This window comes from Mytilus trossulus, chromosome 14, assembly GCF_036588685.1.
Source record: "Mytilus trossulus isolate FHL-02 chromosome 14, PNRI_Mtr1.1.1.hap1, whole genome shotgun sequence".
NCBI lineage: Eukaryota > Metazoa > Mollusca > Bivalvia > Mytilida > Mytilidae > Mytilus > Mytilus trossulus.
The window spans coordinates 22,611,411-22,627,786 of record NC_086386.1 but is presented as its reverse complement, the minus strand read 5'-3'; the positions used below and the strand labels follow the sequence as shown (position 1 = coordinate 22,627,786).

Sequence of the window (16,376 nt, the reverse complement as noted above, 5' to 3'; positions counted from 1 at the left end):
TTTATTTTATATTGTCATTAGTAAGGCATTTTAATACTTGCTGTTTAGTGTGAGCCTAGATTTCGTGTTGAAGGCTTTACTTTTACGTATTATGGTTTACTTTTAACAAGTTTTGACTTGAATGGAGTTTTGTCTCACTTGCAAAGTCTTCTTACATTTAGTTTATAACAATACCTATTTGAAACGATCATGTTTTGAATCATATAGTCGCAATACTAAGACGAGACTTAAATTACCTGATTTGTATATCAAATAAAACAAAGATGCGTAAGACTCTAATGGCAATTTCTTTACAGAAAGTAGATATTCCAAGTCATCTACATGCTTGTGTATCATTAGGTTATTCATTGTGTCACTCAGTAAATTACAAAACTCCATGCCGCTTAAGTTCGCTTCTTTTAATAGACACTGATCGTTACGAACAATCTTGTAGAGGATTTTGAAATCGTTGAACATTGTAAGCTCTAAAACCAATGAAAATGCGCCATAATCACAATTCAACACTTTTCTATTTTTATATACGGTGAAATTTATCGGAGCACTTATTATAGATCTTGGGTAGTTCGATACAACTTCATACATTATGGAGGAGTTTTCATGCAAAACGGACAATAAAGGTACTGACAATTTATGCAGTAGTGTGAATAAAGGTACATCGTACATTTTTTTCTTGCAATATTTCAATAAGGATACAATAAATTTATTCTTTCCACAAAATATAGCCAAGTGAGTCCAGTAAACTCCAGCCGCCTGTTTCACTGAGTTACGCATTCTTTTTATAAATGGAGGAAAATTCTTCTCACATCTTTTCAATTGCCGTGAGTCAAAAATGTCTTGTTGCATACTTGTGTGATTTTCCGTATCGACATACGAATCGTCATCTCGCTTGGTAACCTGCGCAAAACCCTGATTCTGTAAAACGTGAGGACACATGCCATACAAAATACTTATTTCAAGATTATCTAAAATATTTTGTTTTGAAACACCATCTTTAAATCCTCCTTCTAAATACTTTGAGCATCCACAATTTTCTGTAGATTTGTCATTTGTTTGGATCTCTGTAAATGAAGCAAAAATATATGCTGAAGAAAAAGCATTAGGAAAGACAATAAATAGGTTAGTGCATGCATAATATGTAGATGTTAACACGACGATGGCGGATGCTACACGTGTAGCAGGATTTGTTTAAAGGTTATATTTTTTAGCATTCTACGTTAATCTGAATATTTCAGGTATAATTTTTTTAAAGTTACATATTTGGAGATTTTCTTAAAACTGAAAGACAAATATATGTTACAGTGACTTTGTATAATCAGTGATTAGGTAGAATCCCTGAAATTTTCAGGGATTATGTAGAATCACTGGCTAGTTTAGGGATTATATATAATCACTAGAAAAAACGTGAGGGGTTATAATACATTATAAATGAAATGAAGAAATAGTATTATTTATAAAGAATGAATTAAGTCAAATAATTTATTCTATAAAATCATATTAAAACATCATTATAAACATAAATTGTAAAATGGAAAGCACAATTATATATCAAAATGATAACCCCATTTTTTTTTTAAATATTTAATTTAGACAGTGTAAGTAACATATGTATTAAAATAAAACAGGGACGAAATATACAATGTACCAAAGGGACAGTCAAACTCATAAATCTAAAACAAACTGACAACTACATGGATAAAAATGAATAAAGACAAACAGAACCAGATGCTCCGCAGTGCGCAGCTTTATACGACCGCAAAGGTTGAACCCTGAACGGTTGGGGCAAGTATGGACACAACATTCAAGCTGGATTCAACTCTAAATTTGGATTGTAATTAAAAACTTGACACAGCATAGGTTTCTGACACAGAATAGGTTTCTGACACAGAATAAATGTGATCTAATGAACTTAAAAAAAAATTTTTGCCTTTGAGCAACTCACTTTGCTGTTGAATATTAATCCTCTCAAAAAATTGTTTGAAGACATTTTCTTTTTATTTATGAAATCTTAAATGAAAAAAATTGACCCCCCAATTTTTTTTTCACAACCCCCTTTCCCCTATTTCAAAACTGATCTCAATTCAAATTTCTAATGAAGTTTGCAACAATAACTACTCATTTAAATACATCATAAAATATTAAAATGTAAAAAAGTGCTTGTTATCACTGAATGGTAAAGATTGTTTTAATCTATCAGTTGGTAGTAAAAGTGAATATACATTGTATATTGTATAAAACAATGATTTAAGTTGATTCAACTACTATTCTGGACAAAGAAAGATAACTCCAATTGAAATCCAATTGGAATTTCTTGCTATTGCACAATATTGTGCAATTAGATATTTCTTGCTATTGTGCAGTACTGTGCAATTGAAAATATTTGCTATTGCACAATACTGTGCAATTGAAGATTTCTTGCTATTGCACAATACTGTGTAATTGAAGATTTCTTGCTATTGCTGAATACTGTGCATTTGAAAATTTCTTGCTATTGCACAATACTTAATATAATAATTTTGGATCCTGATTTGGACCAACTTGAAAACTGGGCCCATAATCAAAAATCTAAGTACATGTTTAGATTCAGCATATCAAAGAGGCCCAAGAATTCAATTTTTGTTAAAATCAAACTTAGTTTAATTTTGGACCCTTTGGACTTTAATGTAGACCAATTTTAAAACGGGACCAAAAATTAAGAATCTACATTCACAGTTAGATTTGGCATATCAAAGAACCCCAATTATTCAATTTTTGATGAAATCAAACAAAGTTTAATTTTGGAACCCGATTTGGACCAACTTGAAAACTGGACCAATAATAAAAAATCTAAGTACATTTTTAGATTCAGCATACCAAAGAACCCCAAGGATTCAATTTTTGTTAAAATCAAACTAAGTTTAATTTTGGACCCTTTGGACCTTAATGTAGACCAATTTGAAAACGGGACCGAAAATTAAGAATCTACATACACAGTTAGATTTGGCATATCAAATAACCCCATTTATTCAATTTTTGATGAAAGTTTAATTTTGGACCCTTTGGGCCCTTTATTCCTAAACTGTTTGGACCAAAACTCCCAAAATCAATACCAAAATTCTTTTTGTGGTCATAAACATTGCGTTTAAATTTCATTGATTTCTATTAACTTAAACTAAATTTATTGTGCAAAAACCAAGAATAATGCTTATTTGGGCCCTTTTTTGACCCCCAATTCCTAAACTGTTGGGACCAAAACTCCAAAAATCAATCCCAACCTTTCTTTTGTGGTCATAAACCTTGTGTCAAAATTTCATAGATTTCTATTAACTTAAACTAAAGTTATACATTGTAGTGCGAAAATCAAGAAAATGCTTATTTGGGCCTTTTTTGGCCCCTTATTCCTAAAATGTTGAGACCAAAACTCCCACTTCAATCCCAACCTTCCTTTTGAGGTCATAAACCTTGTGTTAACATTTTATAGATTTCTAATCACTTTTACTAAAGTTAGAGTGCGAAAAATAAAAAATATTCGGACGACGACGACGACGCAGACGACGACGCCAACGTGATAGCAATATACGACGAAAAATTTTCAAATTTTGCGGTCGTATAAAAACAATAGTACTCATGACACAACATAGAAAACTCAGGAATAAACAACACGAACCCCACTTAAAACTAGGGGTGATCTCAGGTGCTCCGGAAGGGTAAGCAGATCCTGCTCCACATGTGGCACCCGTCGTGTTGCTAATGTGATTACAAATCAGGTAAATAGTCTAATTCTGTAGGTCACATTTATGAAAGGGAAGGGGATTGTAGTTACAACGCAAGGAACATATCCGATATCATTTGTGAAACGGTTATTCCATAACGGTCAACCAACTCGTGATGGCGTCCGTAAAATTTACGAAGGGATGATTTCAACTTCACCATTTGGAACTCTTGGTTTAATAGCTTCCTTGCATCACATATGCATCACATCTGCTTCTATCACAATATCAACCTTTAAAAAAACTTTTCCTTACATATCAAATCATTTTTTTTTTTAAAGAAAAATAAAGTGTTCAGTAAAACCACCTCTTAGTTCTGCCTGTTTTATCATCATGACATTTAGCTGCATAATTTCTCTCAGTTTAAATTTTCTTGTTCATTTGACAAAAAAACAAAAAAACAAACAACCGTGACAAAACAAAACAAATGTTCCATAATCTTCTTTACCAAAAATAACAAGCTCTGGATTTAAACATGAAACATGAATATCCATTTGACGCTGGCTTTTAAGAAAAGACCATAAATTCAATTTTTCCCCCATTTTTTTTTTTAAATCGGGAACACTTCCCAATTTTTTTTTAAATTAAAAGTATAATTAATATTTTAATATACTTGAAATGTCTGAAAATTGGTTTCATTTAACTTGAAATGTCTGAAATTTGGTTTCATTTAGGGAGCTACCATTTGATTTTTATGGGGGGGGGGGGGGGCTAGGATTTTTTTTTAGTTGTAATCTCTGTCCTGCATTTTTATTTTTCACTCTATCCGGTCCTGCTTCTTTTTTTTTTTTTTTAGTTTATCCTGACTTTTTTTAATAACTTGAGATAGATTGTCTCAGGAAACTGTACCTCACTTTTATTTTAACAGGGCCGTGACTACATTAAGGCAAATGCCTGATGTTGGACATTTCAAAACCAAACGCTTGCCTCCATATCATATTGTGTTCACAACGAGTGCCTTGCAAGAAACAAGTTCTGTTTTCCACCAGATGTAGCCCTGATTTTTCAGGATCAAGGTATTGTTCTTTATTTATTTGTCTTTTGTCTATTGATTGCCCTTTTTATTCTGTTAGTGTTGCATTCCTTTTTTATCAATCTAGTAATTTTGTTATGAACATGAGTTTGAAAAAAAAAACAGCAGCCACAGACTTAACTAATTGAATTTCTTTTTTTGCTTAATGATGTATGGACATTGTGACATTGGTTTTTTGATGTTGTCTCTAGAAACTTGTCTTAAACTGAATTTATACATTTTGCTTTGAGACCAGAATATTGTCAAAATTTATTAAAACAAAACTTATTGATATCATAGCGACTTGACCAGTTTACATACTAAGCTCTGAATGTCCTAGTAATCCTTTACTGACTGTAACAAACAAAAGATTTGCTGACGAAGGATTACCTTTGTCCGAACTCTTAAGATGTTCTATATATATAACTCTACTAGACATATAATATAATTTGGCAACTGCTGAAGTCTCACTGTACAGACAAGTTCAATAGTTTATAAAAGTGCTTATTATATTTGACATATTTGAAATGTCCTGCGCTTGAAAAATGTATAGAACATTTAGACAATAATTTTATGTAAAACAGTTTACAAAGTAGAACCCACATACATTAACTAATAAACTATATGAAATAAAATAAACTGCATTTTTCTATAATTTACTATATATCTTTAAGATTATCCTCTTTGTTTAAAAGCAGAATAATTTAATTTGGCAAGGAATATGTTTATTTTTTAACAAAGTTTAACAAAGGATCCTTAAATTATTGATAATCCCTAGCTGAAATCATATTAGGGAATATGTAGAATAGTTATTAAAATGTTCAATAATTATGTAAAATCACTGGTCATTTTCAGGGATTATATATAATTACTAATGATTTCAGTGATTCTACATAATCCCTGATTATAAAAATGCACTGTAACATATATACACGGGTTTAACTATATGTAATGGTAGATTACGAAACGATCTGGCTGGACAATTTACTTTTTGTACTTCAAACGGAAGAAGTGTGAATGATTATCTGTTAACTTGTCCATGTGATTATAAATTGGTCGAGAATTTTAAAGTTCTGGAACATAATGAATTTTCTGACCATTCGCCTTTATTTTATGAAATTCAGACAAATCGAACGTATAATGAGGAACATTCTTCAAACCATTATACATATATAAAGTGGGATAATGAGAAAGTTAGCGATTACACGCAAGCATTACGGGAGAAACAAACTGATATGTTGGAACTAGTAAACAACATAAATGACAATGAAAGTGCGAACAACGCCGTAAATGTGATTACCGATGTTATATTTAAATGTGCGCTGAATGTTTTTGGTAAAACATCTGTTAAAAACATTTGAGGAAACATAAACTTAGTGCAAATGATTGGTTCGATCACTCATGTAAACTGTTTAGAAGTGAATTTCACCAAGCACGTCGTTTTCAGCGCTACCCAAACAGTCCCAATAGACAATTATACGTGACAGCAAGAAACGAATACAACAAAGTTAAACGAAAAGCGAAAACACGATATAAACGCGCACGTGGACAGGAGCTAAGTCGATTGGCTAAAGTGAATCCTAGAGAATTCTGGTCAAAAGTTAGACCTAATGGTCGATCTAGATGCGCGGCCGATTCAAAAGACATTTTTGAACATTTTAAAAACTTTCTTGGTACGGAACCTAGTGATTTATCAGAAGAAGTTAAAACATTAATAGACAACATTCGTTCGGAAGATCTTCACATAGACGATTTAGATAAGGAATTTACTGAATCGGAAATTGAATCTGCTATTAAATAGTTAAAGCGTGGTAAAAGTACAGGAACAGATGAAATCAGTGGAGAAATGTTTTTATCAGATTCTCAGCTTTTTTCAACATTTTTAACAGTTTTGTTTAATAAACTATTTGAATTTAGTATTTACCCCGATAATTGGATAGAAGGAATTGCTATACCTGTACCAAAGAAAGGGGATCTTTTAAACCCTAATAACTATAGGCCAATTATATTGATCAGTGTATTTTCAAAGATCTTTACTTCAATTTTGAATAATCGTTTACTTTGTTGGGCCGAGGATAATGAGATTCTTTTAGCAAACCAGTTTGGATTTCGCCGCCAAAAATCAACTGTTGACGCTGTATTTATTCTTCATGGAATAATATCAACAACCTTGTCGCAAAAAGAAAAACTGTATTCAGCATTCGTGGACTTTTGTAAGGCTTTTGACAATGTTGACCGTCGCATACTTTGGTATAAGCTTTTCAATAGTGGAATTAGTAGCAAGTTTGTTTCCATGGTGCAGTCAGTATATGCAACTGTGAACATTCGCGTTAAATGTGATGGATTACTTTCAGATGTTTTTCTAATAATACTGGTGTAAAACAAGGCGAACCATTGTCTCCTCTGCTTTTCATATTTTTTATTAATGACATTGCTGATGATCTACGTATGATTGATAATACAACTAGCGATAACATAAGCCTAAATGGATATTTGATATACTTGTTGTTATTCGCTGATGATACTGTGCTATTTGGAAAAACACCAGAAGCTCTTCAGTTTCTTTTAGATAAATTATTCATCTACTGTACAAAATGGAAAATTGGGGTTAATAAGGATAAAACAGAAGTTGTAGTTTTTCGTAAAGGATGGCAAAGAGTAAACCATTCATGGCATTATGACAATACGGAACTAAAAGTAGTCGATCACTATGTATACCTTGGAGTTCTTCTACATTACAACGGCAAATTTCAACAAACTCAAAAACGCCTAGCGGGACAGGGCAGTAGAGCGCTTGCAGCATTGTTGAATTCATTAAGATCTACTTATATTTCACCAGAACAGCAATGTGCTATGTTTGACAGTCTAGTTATGTCTATTTTAAACTACGCCTCTGAAGTATGGGGTTTTCATTATGCAAAAGAAATCGAAACTGTACATAATAGATTTTGTAGATTTGTTTTAAAAGTACCCCAAAACACGCCTGTCTGTTGTATTATTGGCGATCTTGGTCATTTACCTATGTATGTTACTAGGAAATAAAAGTTGTTGAAATACTGGGTTAATATTATAAACAAGAAACCAGATATTGTATATGAAATATATCAAGTTCTAGTTGCTGACTGTAATAATGGTAAAGAAAATTGGGCCACACATGTTCGTAATTTACCTTTTCAACTTGGATTTAATTATTTATGGTATACACAAGAGAATATTAATGTAAACTTTGATATTTTGAATGAACGTCTGTTAGATCAATTTTATCAGAGCTGGCGTGAGTCCTTAGCGAGCTCTGAAAAACTAATATTGTACAAAATGATAAAAACAGATTTTAAGATGGAACAATATATATCGAAAAATATCAATGTTAAAATGTTGTCTTTATTAAGATTTGGTGTATTAAAACTAAATATTGAAACTGGTCGTTACATAAAACAACGAAGGGAGGATAGAATTTGTAAATGTTGTACTATGCAATGTATAGAGAATGAATATCATTTTATTATGGTTTGTCCAGCATATAGACAGTATAGACTTAAATACTTCTCAAACTATTATCATACATGGCCAAATATCAACAAACTGTATTCACTACTACAAGTTCAAACAAAAACTGTTATTTACAATTTGAGGTGTTTTTTGCGTGAAAGTTGGAAACTCAGAACTTTCATATTAACGTAGTTATATTTATGTATCTAATTGTCTTTTTTATCAACAAAATGTTCATATTGTTAATTATGACTGTTCTCTGCATTTTCTTATACCTATGTATTAACATAAATTCATGTTGCTTACACATGATAATGTTGTTATTTAAATGTGCTATAGCATAATTGTGCTTATTGCAATAAACGTATTTATCTTATCTTATATCTTATATATATGTTACAGTGAATTTGTATAATCAGGGATTATGCAGAATCCCTGATTTTTCAGGGAATATGTAGAATCACTAAAATCATAAGGATTATATATAATCCCTGAAAATGACCAGTGATTTTACATAATCACTGAACATTTTAATAATTATTCTACAAATTCTCTAATATGATTTCAGGGATAATGAATAATTTAATGATCCTTAAAGTTTGTTTGATAAAAAAAAATGTATATGAATTTTATTTTTTTCTTTCATTAATTCCTTGCCAGATGAAATAATTTTGCTTTTAAGCACAGAGGATGATCTAAAAGATCTAACCAACACAGGGTTTCGGGATCAAGTTGAAGACTTCACAAAATTAATAATATTAACATTCCCTTTATAGCAATAGCTTTACATGCATGTATTGTTTGTTTTTTTAAAAGCCAGTGTCAAATGAATATTCAGGTAAATAAGATGTGGTGGTATTGCCAATGAGACAACTGTCAACAAGAGACCAAAATGAGCAAAGCCCATACCGTATAGTCAGCTATAAAAGACCCCGAAATGATAATGTAAAATAATTCAAACGAGAAAAACTAACAGCTTTATTTATGCTCTATTTTAAATCCACAAAGCATGGTATTTGTGATACATGTAAAGCAAATGGTGAAGAAGATTATGGAACATATGTTTTGTGTGGTTTTTTTTTAAATGAACAAGACATTCAAACTGTGAGAACTTAAGCATCTAAATGTAGGAAAAACAGGCAGAACTTAGGATTGACACATAGAAACATATTTTAGAGGAAGCTTGCATTTGGTGTAATATTCTCATAGCAATTCCACAAATGACATGGTAAAAAAGGAAAGGGAAACCCGAAAAACATAATAAAATGTACAATTGATTAAAAAAAATCTGAAAAATGATATAACCTGACTACAAAACATGGTATCTTTCTTGCTCGAACCGGTTCAAGGGGGTTGGGGGGGTACCTTCAGATGTTTTACTGAACACTGTATTTCATTTAGGCGTGTCGTTTAAATCTGATTTGATATGTGCTGGAAAAGGTTTTCTAGAATGTGGATATTGTGGTAAAACAGATGTGAAGCATATTATTTTGATATATTGTGTTTCATATTTTCATGTAGTGTGCCTAACATTTGAAAAAAATGGTTTATCATTTTACAATTTATGCTACTTTATAATGATGTTTTTATGTGATTTTATAGAATAAATCATTTCAATTTTATTTATTTTCTTTATAAATAAAACTATTTCTTTATTTCAGTTATTATGTAGAATCTCTGACGTTTTTTCTAGTGATTATACATAATCCCTGAAAATTTTAGTGATTAAATATAATCCCTAAACTTGAAAAAGATTATCGCCCCTGTCATGGCGGCGCCCATGAAAATTTCAAGCTAAAGAAAAAGAGTAACTTATCCATTTATTATGTGTTTATACATATAGTTATATAACTTTCAGAAATACTGTGGTAACAAATAACCAATACGAAAACAATATATCGAAAAAAATATACGTAGATAGATTGACTGATTGAAATTCGAATGAATAACATGGCGACAAAAGAAGATGTCACTGATCTTAAACAGATAATGATGAGTATAGACAGTAAGGTCACAAACTTTTCATCTAGGCTTGACTCCGTTGAAAAAAACTTGACTGAACTTATTAGTGATGTGAAATTTGAAGTAGGTCAAGTAAAATCTGACCTTAGTATCACAAACACTGAGGTAACACAACTTAGGCAAGACCACAATGAGCTTGAGAGAGGTGTGGGACATTTGGAGTCTCAGTTCAATTGTTTAGAAACTGAGAAATTAGAAAAGCTCAAATTAGACATAGACAAAAAACTTGCCTCACTCAAAGAATGTCAAGTACTACTTGAGAAACATGATAGGAAATACAACATCCTCATCTATGGAATCGAAAAAAAACCAAATGAGATAATTTGGGAAGTGCTTGATAACTTATTTGTTAAAGATCTTGGTATTGAAAAATTTAAAGTTGACAGTTTCCCTATTGCAAATGCACATAGGATTCCTGCAAAAGCTCCAGTTGACGGTACAAAACGCCCTGATGCAATTATTGTTAGGCTCATGCACTATGACGACAAGCAATTTATTATGGCCCAGGCTTACAAAGTTGCAAAAAAAAGGATAAGAATTGTTGATGATCTCCCCATTGTTATGAAAGAGGCACGTAACGATCTTGCGAAAATGGCATATAACATCAGGACTAAAGAAAAACTACAAACAAGGATAAGAGTAAGAGGGCTACACGTGGTTTTAGAAACCCGTCTTAATGCACGAGATGTCTGGAACGTCCGTAAAGACATCAGTTGTGTCTGATCAACACTTATACATGTAGAACAAACATAACACAAATTATATATATATGTATCTCTGGTTTTTTTTTGTGGGTTCTTTTGGTATATTTACTTGTCCGGTATAAATATATGTATGCATAAACAAATTTGAATACAAAAATGTATACTTAATACTTTAATATCTTTTAGGGTGTAACATAGCAGTAAGTATAGTTGTGTTAATGTTCTGTTTTTGTTTTACTTTTTGTGATGTGTGTATGTTGGTGTATTTTATTTTTTTTTGCGTTATTTGTTTGCTAAACTACAGCTTTATATTTTTATTTTAGTGCTTTCCAGCATGTACAGTTGGTAAAACAGGAATGTTTTCCTACTCCACTGAAATAGCCAAAATAGGATACTAGGTTAAACTTTGTATGTCTTATATACATATTATATAGACTCCAAATTATGAAGCTTAATGACTATTTTTTTCTCACGCTTAAATGAATGGTCGTAAGGTCAGTACTCACCCAATAATAGAAACTGTAAAACAGTTAGATTTACACAAAATTCATCATTAAAAGCCTTGTTCTAATGAAACCTTATGCAACAGATTTTTTTTTCTAAACTATTATCTGGTTTCAAATAATACCATGATAGAAGGTGAGATTATTACAAATGAATGATTAAGTGAAGCTGGCTTAACAAAGAGTACCATTAATTTGAAATTTATTGAGAAATTTAGAAATTTTATTTCTTTTAAAAGAGAATCAATCGCTTATCCTTATCAAACATGCTTTATGTTTTCCACTAGTGCTTACTGCTTAGCTTATATTAATATGATTTTTATTTGTGTTGATTTGCCTGACGCTTAATTAAAATGTGCATGACTGAAGCTTAATTTGTACATGTCAAGAGCTTTTATATTAGCTGCTATTAATTCTCAGTTACTTATACATGTTTTCCTGTGCTCATGGTGTAAATATCATGAAGTGCATTAAATATACACTTGCAAAATCCTGAAAATGTTAACACTACATGGACAATATCTACTGATTTTATTGAAAACCAAACATTTGTTTGTCTGTTTGTACAAAACTAAATATACACATTTTTATTGTCTTCATTAACCCTTAATTTCTTTCGGTCTGGGTCATTTGAATTGAAAAGAAAATAAAAACCTACTTTAATCAACCAAAACAGTGTATATTGAATGCATTTAGATTTTGATATGAAAACACATTATATGATGGAGATAAATTTTATTATAATTTAAATTAGATAGATTTATCTCCCTTTGTACACAGTATTTTTTGTATTAAAAAATATTTGAACACAAGTGGATAGGTTGCTCTTCACTACAATAGTAATTTGTTTTTAATTTTTATTATATCTTTGATATTTACACTATGATCTCAAATTTTCTTTCTTTTTGTTTCTTTTATTTTTTATGCTTGTTTTTCATTTTGACACAGTATTACTTATTATATGAAAACTATGATGTATTTAGGATACAGCAGGAAATTAATGCAGACAATGTAGAGGAGGTCAGACATTTCAGAGTTACACTATCACTTATTTATATAAAATACTATGGGAGAATCGATCGCATTACACTTATCAAATCTCATGTATTTATTATTCAGCTATAAAAATAAATGGATAAATGAGTGATAATGGTATAAAAATTGTTTCATACAACTGTCAAGGTTTAAATTCAAAGGAGAAGAGGAGAGATGTTTTGGATTATCTAAAAGCAAAAAATTGCCACATATATTGTTTACAAGATACACATTTTTCAGAAAAAGAAGAAATATCAATAAAAAATCTATGGGGAGGAGACTGTATTTTCAATTCTTTTGCAACAAACAAAAGAGGGGTAGCAATATTTTTTACCAAAAACTTTGAATACAAGATACATAGGATAAAAAAAGATGATCAAGGAAATCTGTTAGGAATTGATATTGAAATTGAAGGAAAAAGAATAACTTTGATATGCTTATATGGTCCAAATAAAGATTCACCTGAATTTTATTCTAGAGTAAGTGATATAATAGAAGACTTGAATAACCAATCAGTTATAATAACTGGAGATTATAATTTAGTCCAAAACCAAAATCTTGATACTTATAATTACCAAAATGTAAATAACCCGAAAGCCAAAGAGGAAGTTTTAAATATAATAGAAAATTATGATTTAACAGATCCCTATAGGGAATTGTACCCTGAACAAAAAAAATTTACATGGAGAAAAAATAATCCCATTAAACAAGCAAGATTGGATTTCTTTTTATTATCGCAAAGCCTTAATCAACATGTACATGATATACACATTCTTAACAGTTATAGATCGGATCACTCCCCAATAATGTTACATTTAAAGATGAATAACTTTATAATTGGTAAAGGTCTATGGAAATTTAACAATTCACTTTTACATGACATTGAATATTCAGCTGCTGTTAAAGAGACTATAAATAAAGTAAAAGAACAATATGCATCACTATACTACCAACAATTTGACTAGCGTTTACATGTACATTAAATGCCGCTATAAAAACAGTACTTTTAGGAAACATTACTAATCAGTACATTAAATGCCGCTTTATAAACAGTACTTTTAGGAAACATTACTAATCAGTACATTAAATGCCGCTATATAAACAGTACTTTTAGGAAACATCACTATTCAGTACATTAATTTTTATATCATTTTCAGTAATGTTGAGAAAAAGTTGATTACAGTACTGAAAATTACAGTCATTTTTCAGTACTGAAAATTTCAGCCATTTTTCAGTACTGAAAATTTCAGCCATTTTTCAGTACTGAAAATTTCAGTCATTTTTCAGTACTGAAAATTTCAGTCATTTTTCAGTACTGAAAATTTCAATCATTTTTCAGTAATGAAAATTTCAGTCATTTTTCAGTACTGAAAATTTAAGTAATTTTACAGTACTGAAAATTCAATCATTTTTAAGTACAGAAAGTTGTAGTCAAATTCAAGACCTTATAAAAAAAACTCGGTTATGCTATCACAAGGGGCCCTATCACAAATATCATAAGCCCCAAGGGTGAGTTGGGAATAGAAATATGCTCACTTGGTCCTATTCCGACCGGCAGTAAAAAGCTTGTTAAAGTGGGGCGTCCGTCTGGCTGTGAAAGATGTATCAAGTTTGCAGCTACGTCCTGTCAGAATGCATATATCGAGGTTTAATCCAATGCCTCAAGTAAAGAGAGTGACAAGATCTCTGGATGTTAAGAACCCTTGCAACAACTGTTCTTGTTGCATGGCAAAATTTCTGTCCCTTACTTAAATACCTTTATTTTCCAGTGGAAGTCGAAATTCCCCCTGATCATCATCGATATGGGCCTCTATTATTACAAGACCTACTAGTACCTGTTGTATTTATTGTTAACTTGTTCTCAAGAACCATCGTGAAATATTTGCCACTAGACATAAAGCAATCAATAAAAAATAATTTATTTTAAAACTCCATGGCTATATGTATTCTTTCATTTCAACACATTAATACATTAAAGAGGATTCTTTTGATGAACTTTATGACCACATTCTTTATGTGCCTGTTTCAAGCCACGACTTCTCATTTTTGATTGTCGTTATTTGTTGTATGTCATAATTGGTGTTAATCAATGTTTTTGGCGTAAACCAGTGCGTTTTTTTTTTCCTGACGATAAGTTTCGCTATAGTTACCAAGATGACTTTTACAGCTTTCCATGCGCAATGATGTTTTCATTGTTGATTTGTGTGAAAGGCGGAAAAGGAGCTGTCATAAAAACAGTCAAATTCAATCACATTAGCAACAAATACAAAACTATCAGACAGGGGTCACCAATACAGTTTTTCAATATTAAGCAGTCAGCACCATACAAGAAGTTCTGAATAGCTCCGAGAAAAAAAATAGATGTCATCTAGATGTAAAGCACAATGTCAGAATATCGTTCATCAAACTAAATGTATAACTACACAAAGACATATCTATAACATGACTTTGTCCGACTTGGGACAGAGGTGCATTTAAATATGGCGGGTTAAACCGATTTTGTCGACGTCTGACGTTGAACATTATGGTTATTTATATATTATCCTTGTTCTGTTGTTGTTAGTTGGGAGGCATACCACATCTCCTTGTTTTATTAATAGAACTAAATATGTAGATTATATATATGCAGTCGTCTATATCAAAACTGTTGCTCTTTCATACTTTCTTGTAGCACTTGAAATGCAATGACGTCTTTAATATAGTTCACGGTTCTCCTATAGATAGAAAAGATTCTTTTGATACCATGACAGTTTGTTATCAGTAATAATTTAAAAGTAATTCAAAAGAATAAGCACACGTTTCAAGATATTTTTATAACATTAACCTTGGATCAAGTCAGGAACCTGTAGTCTAGTGGTTGTGGTTGGTTCATTTCGGTCATATTTATTGTTTGTAAATTGTTTTGTTATACATGTACATTAGGCAGTTAATATTCTGATATGAATTGTTTCATATTCATATTTCACATGTTTAAACCTTTTATAGCGACTTTTACTCACTCTATGAAGGTCGTACAGTCGACTACAATTGCGTATATCTACCTAAAACTTTGGTGAATTATTATAGTTGTATCATTGAAAATTTAACAACATTCCTTATTTTTACCAACACTGATATTTTCTATTCAACGGCAAGAAAATAGAACTTTGCTTCGTATTATTCTTTGTGTGGTTTTAATATAGCATAAGAATTTTGACTGCAGTAGATTTTGAAGAAAAACTGGACTAATTTTTAGGGTAGTAAGGCAGAATCCAATTAAAATACATAATTCTAAATATGAAAAGAAATGTTAGTTAAATCTCCACAAAACAGTAACACTTCTACAAAAGATATTTCAGTCTATTACTAATTGGAGTCTTATTCGGTTTTCTTCATCTTTTACGTTACAAGTAAAAGAGTGTTCAATCGCAAAAAAATGATTTTTTTGTCCTTGACATAAAGCACTTTCAAATTCACGGTTAGTGTAAAAGATCTAAACTACAGACAAATCTACTACGGTAACCTATGAACCCAAAGTGAATCGATCTATCACATGATTTTTTTAATTGGAAATGAACACGAATCGAGTCTTCACAAGAATTTAACAGTAACTGAACATATTGTAGATAATATTATAGAAAGTAAATATGACTTTTTTGTTGTTGTCGTGAGCATGCTTTATACAACCTTTCTTTATTTCTTTCTTGTTGTTCAAATTTCTTGGTCCTCAACAATTAAAGTCAGTCCTGTAAGCTCTAACCAATAATGTCTCAGACAAATACAACTTATAAGATGCAACAAGAATGCTCAAGCTGAAACGTTTCGCCTGCTTTTATATTCACGAATTATTTTATGCTGATAGACCAAGTTAAGAGTTTTAGTCCAT

At 31.0% G+C, this 16,376-nt stretch overlaps 1 protein-coding gene across 1 annotated transcript in view; it reads right to left on the bottom strand.

Moving 5' to 3' along the window:
• The window catches only part of LOC134696721 (uncharacterized), a 45,305-nt gene that overhangs the window by 2,518 nt on the left and 26,411 nt on the right, over positions 1-16,376 (bottom strand). Inside the window, exon 2 of the mRNA XM_063558645.1 lies at positions 237-1,058. Coding sequence (XP_063414715.1) covers positions 237-933 — 697 coding nt within the window. The 5' untranslated portion in view covers positions 934-1,058. The remainder of the gene's footprint in view (positions 1-236; positions 1,059-16,376) is intronic.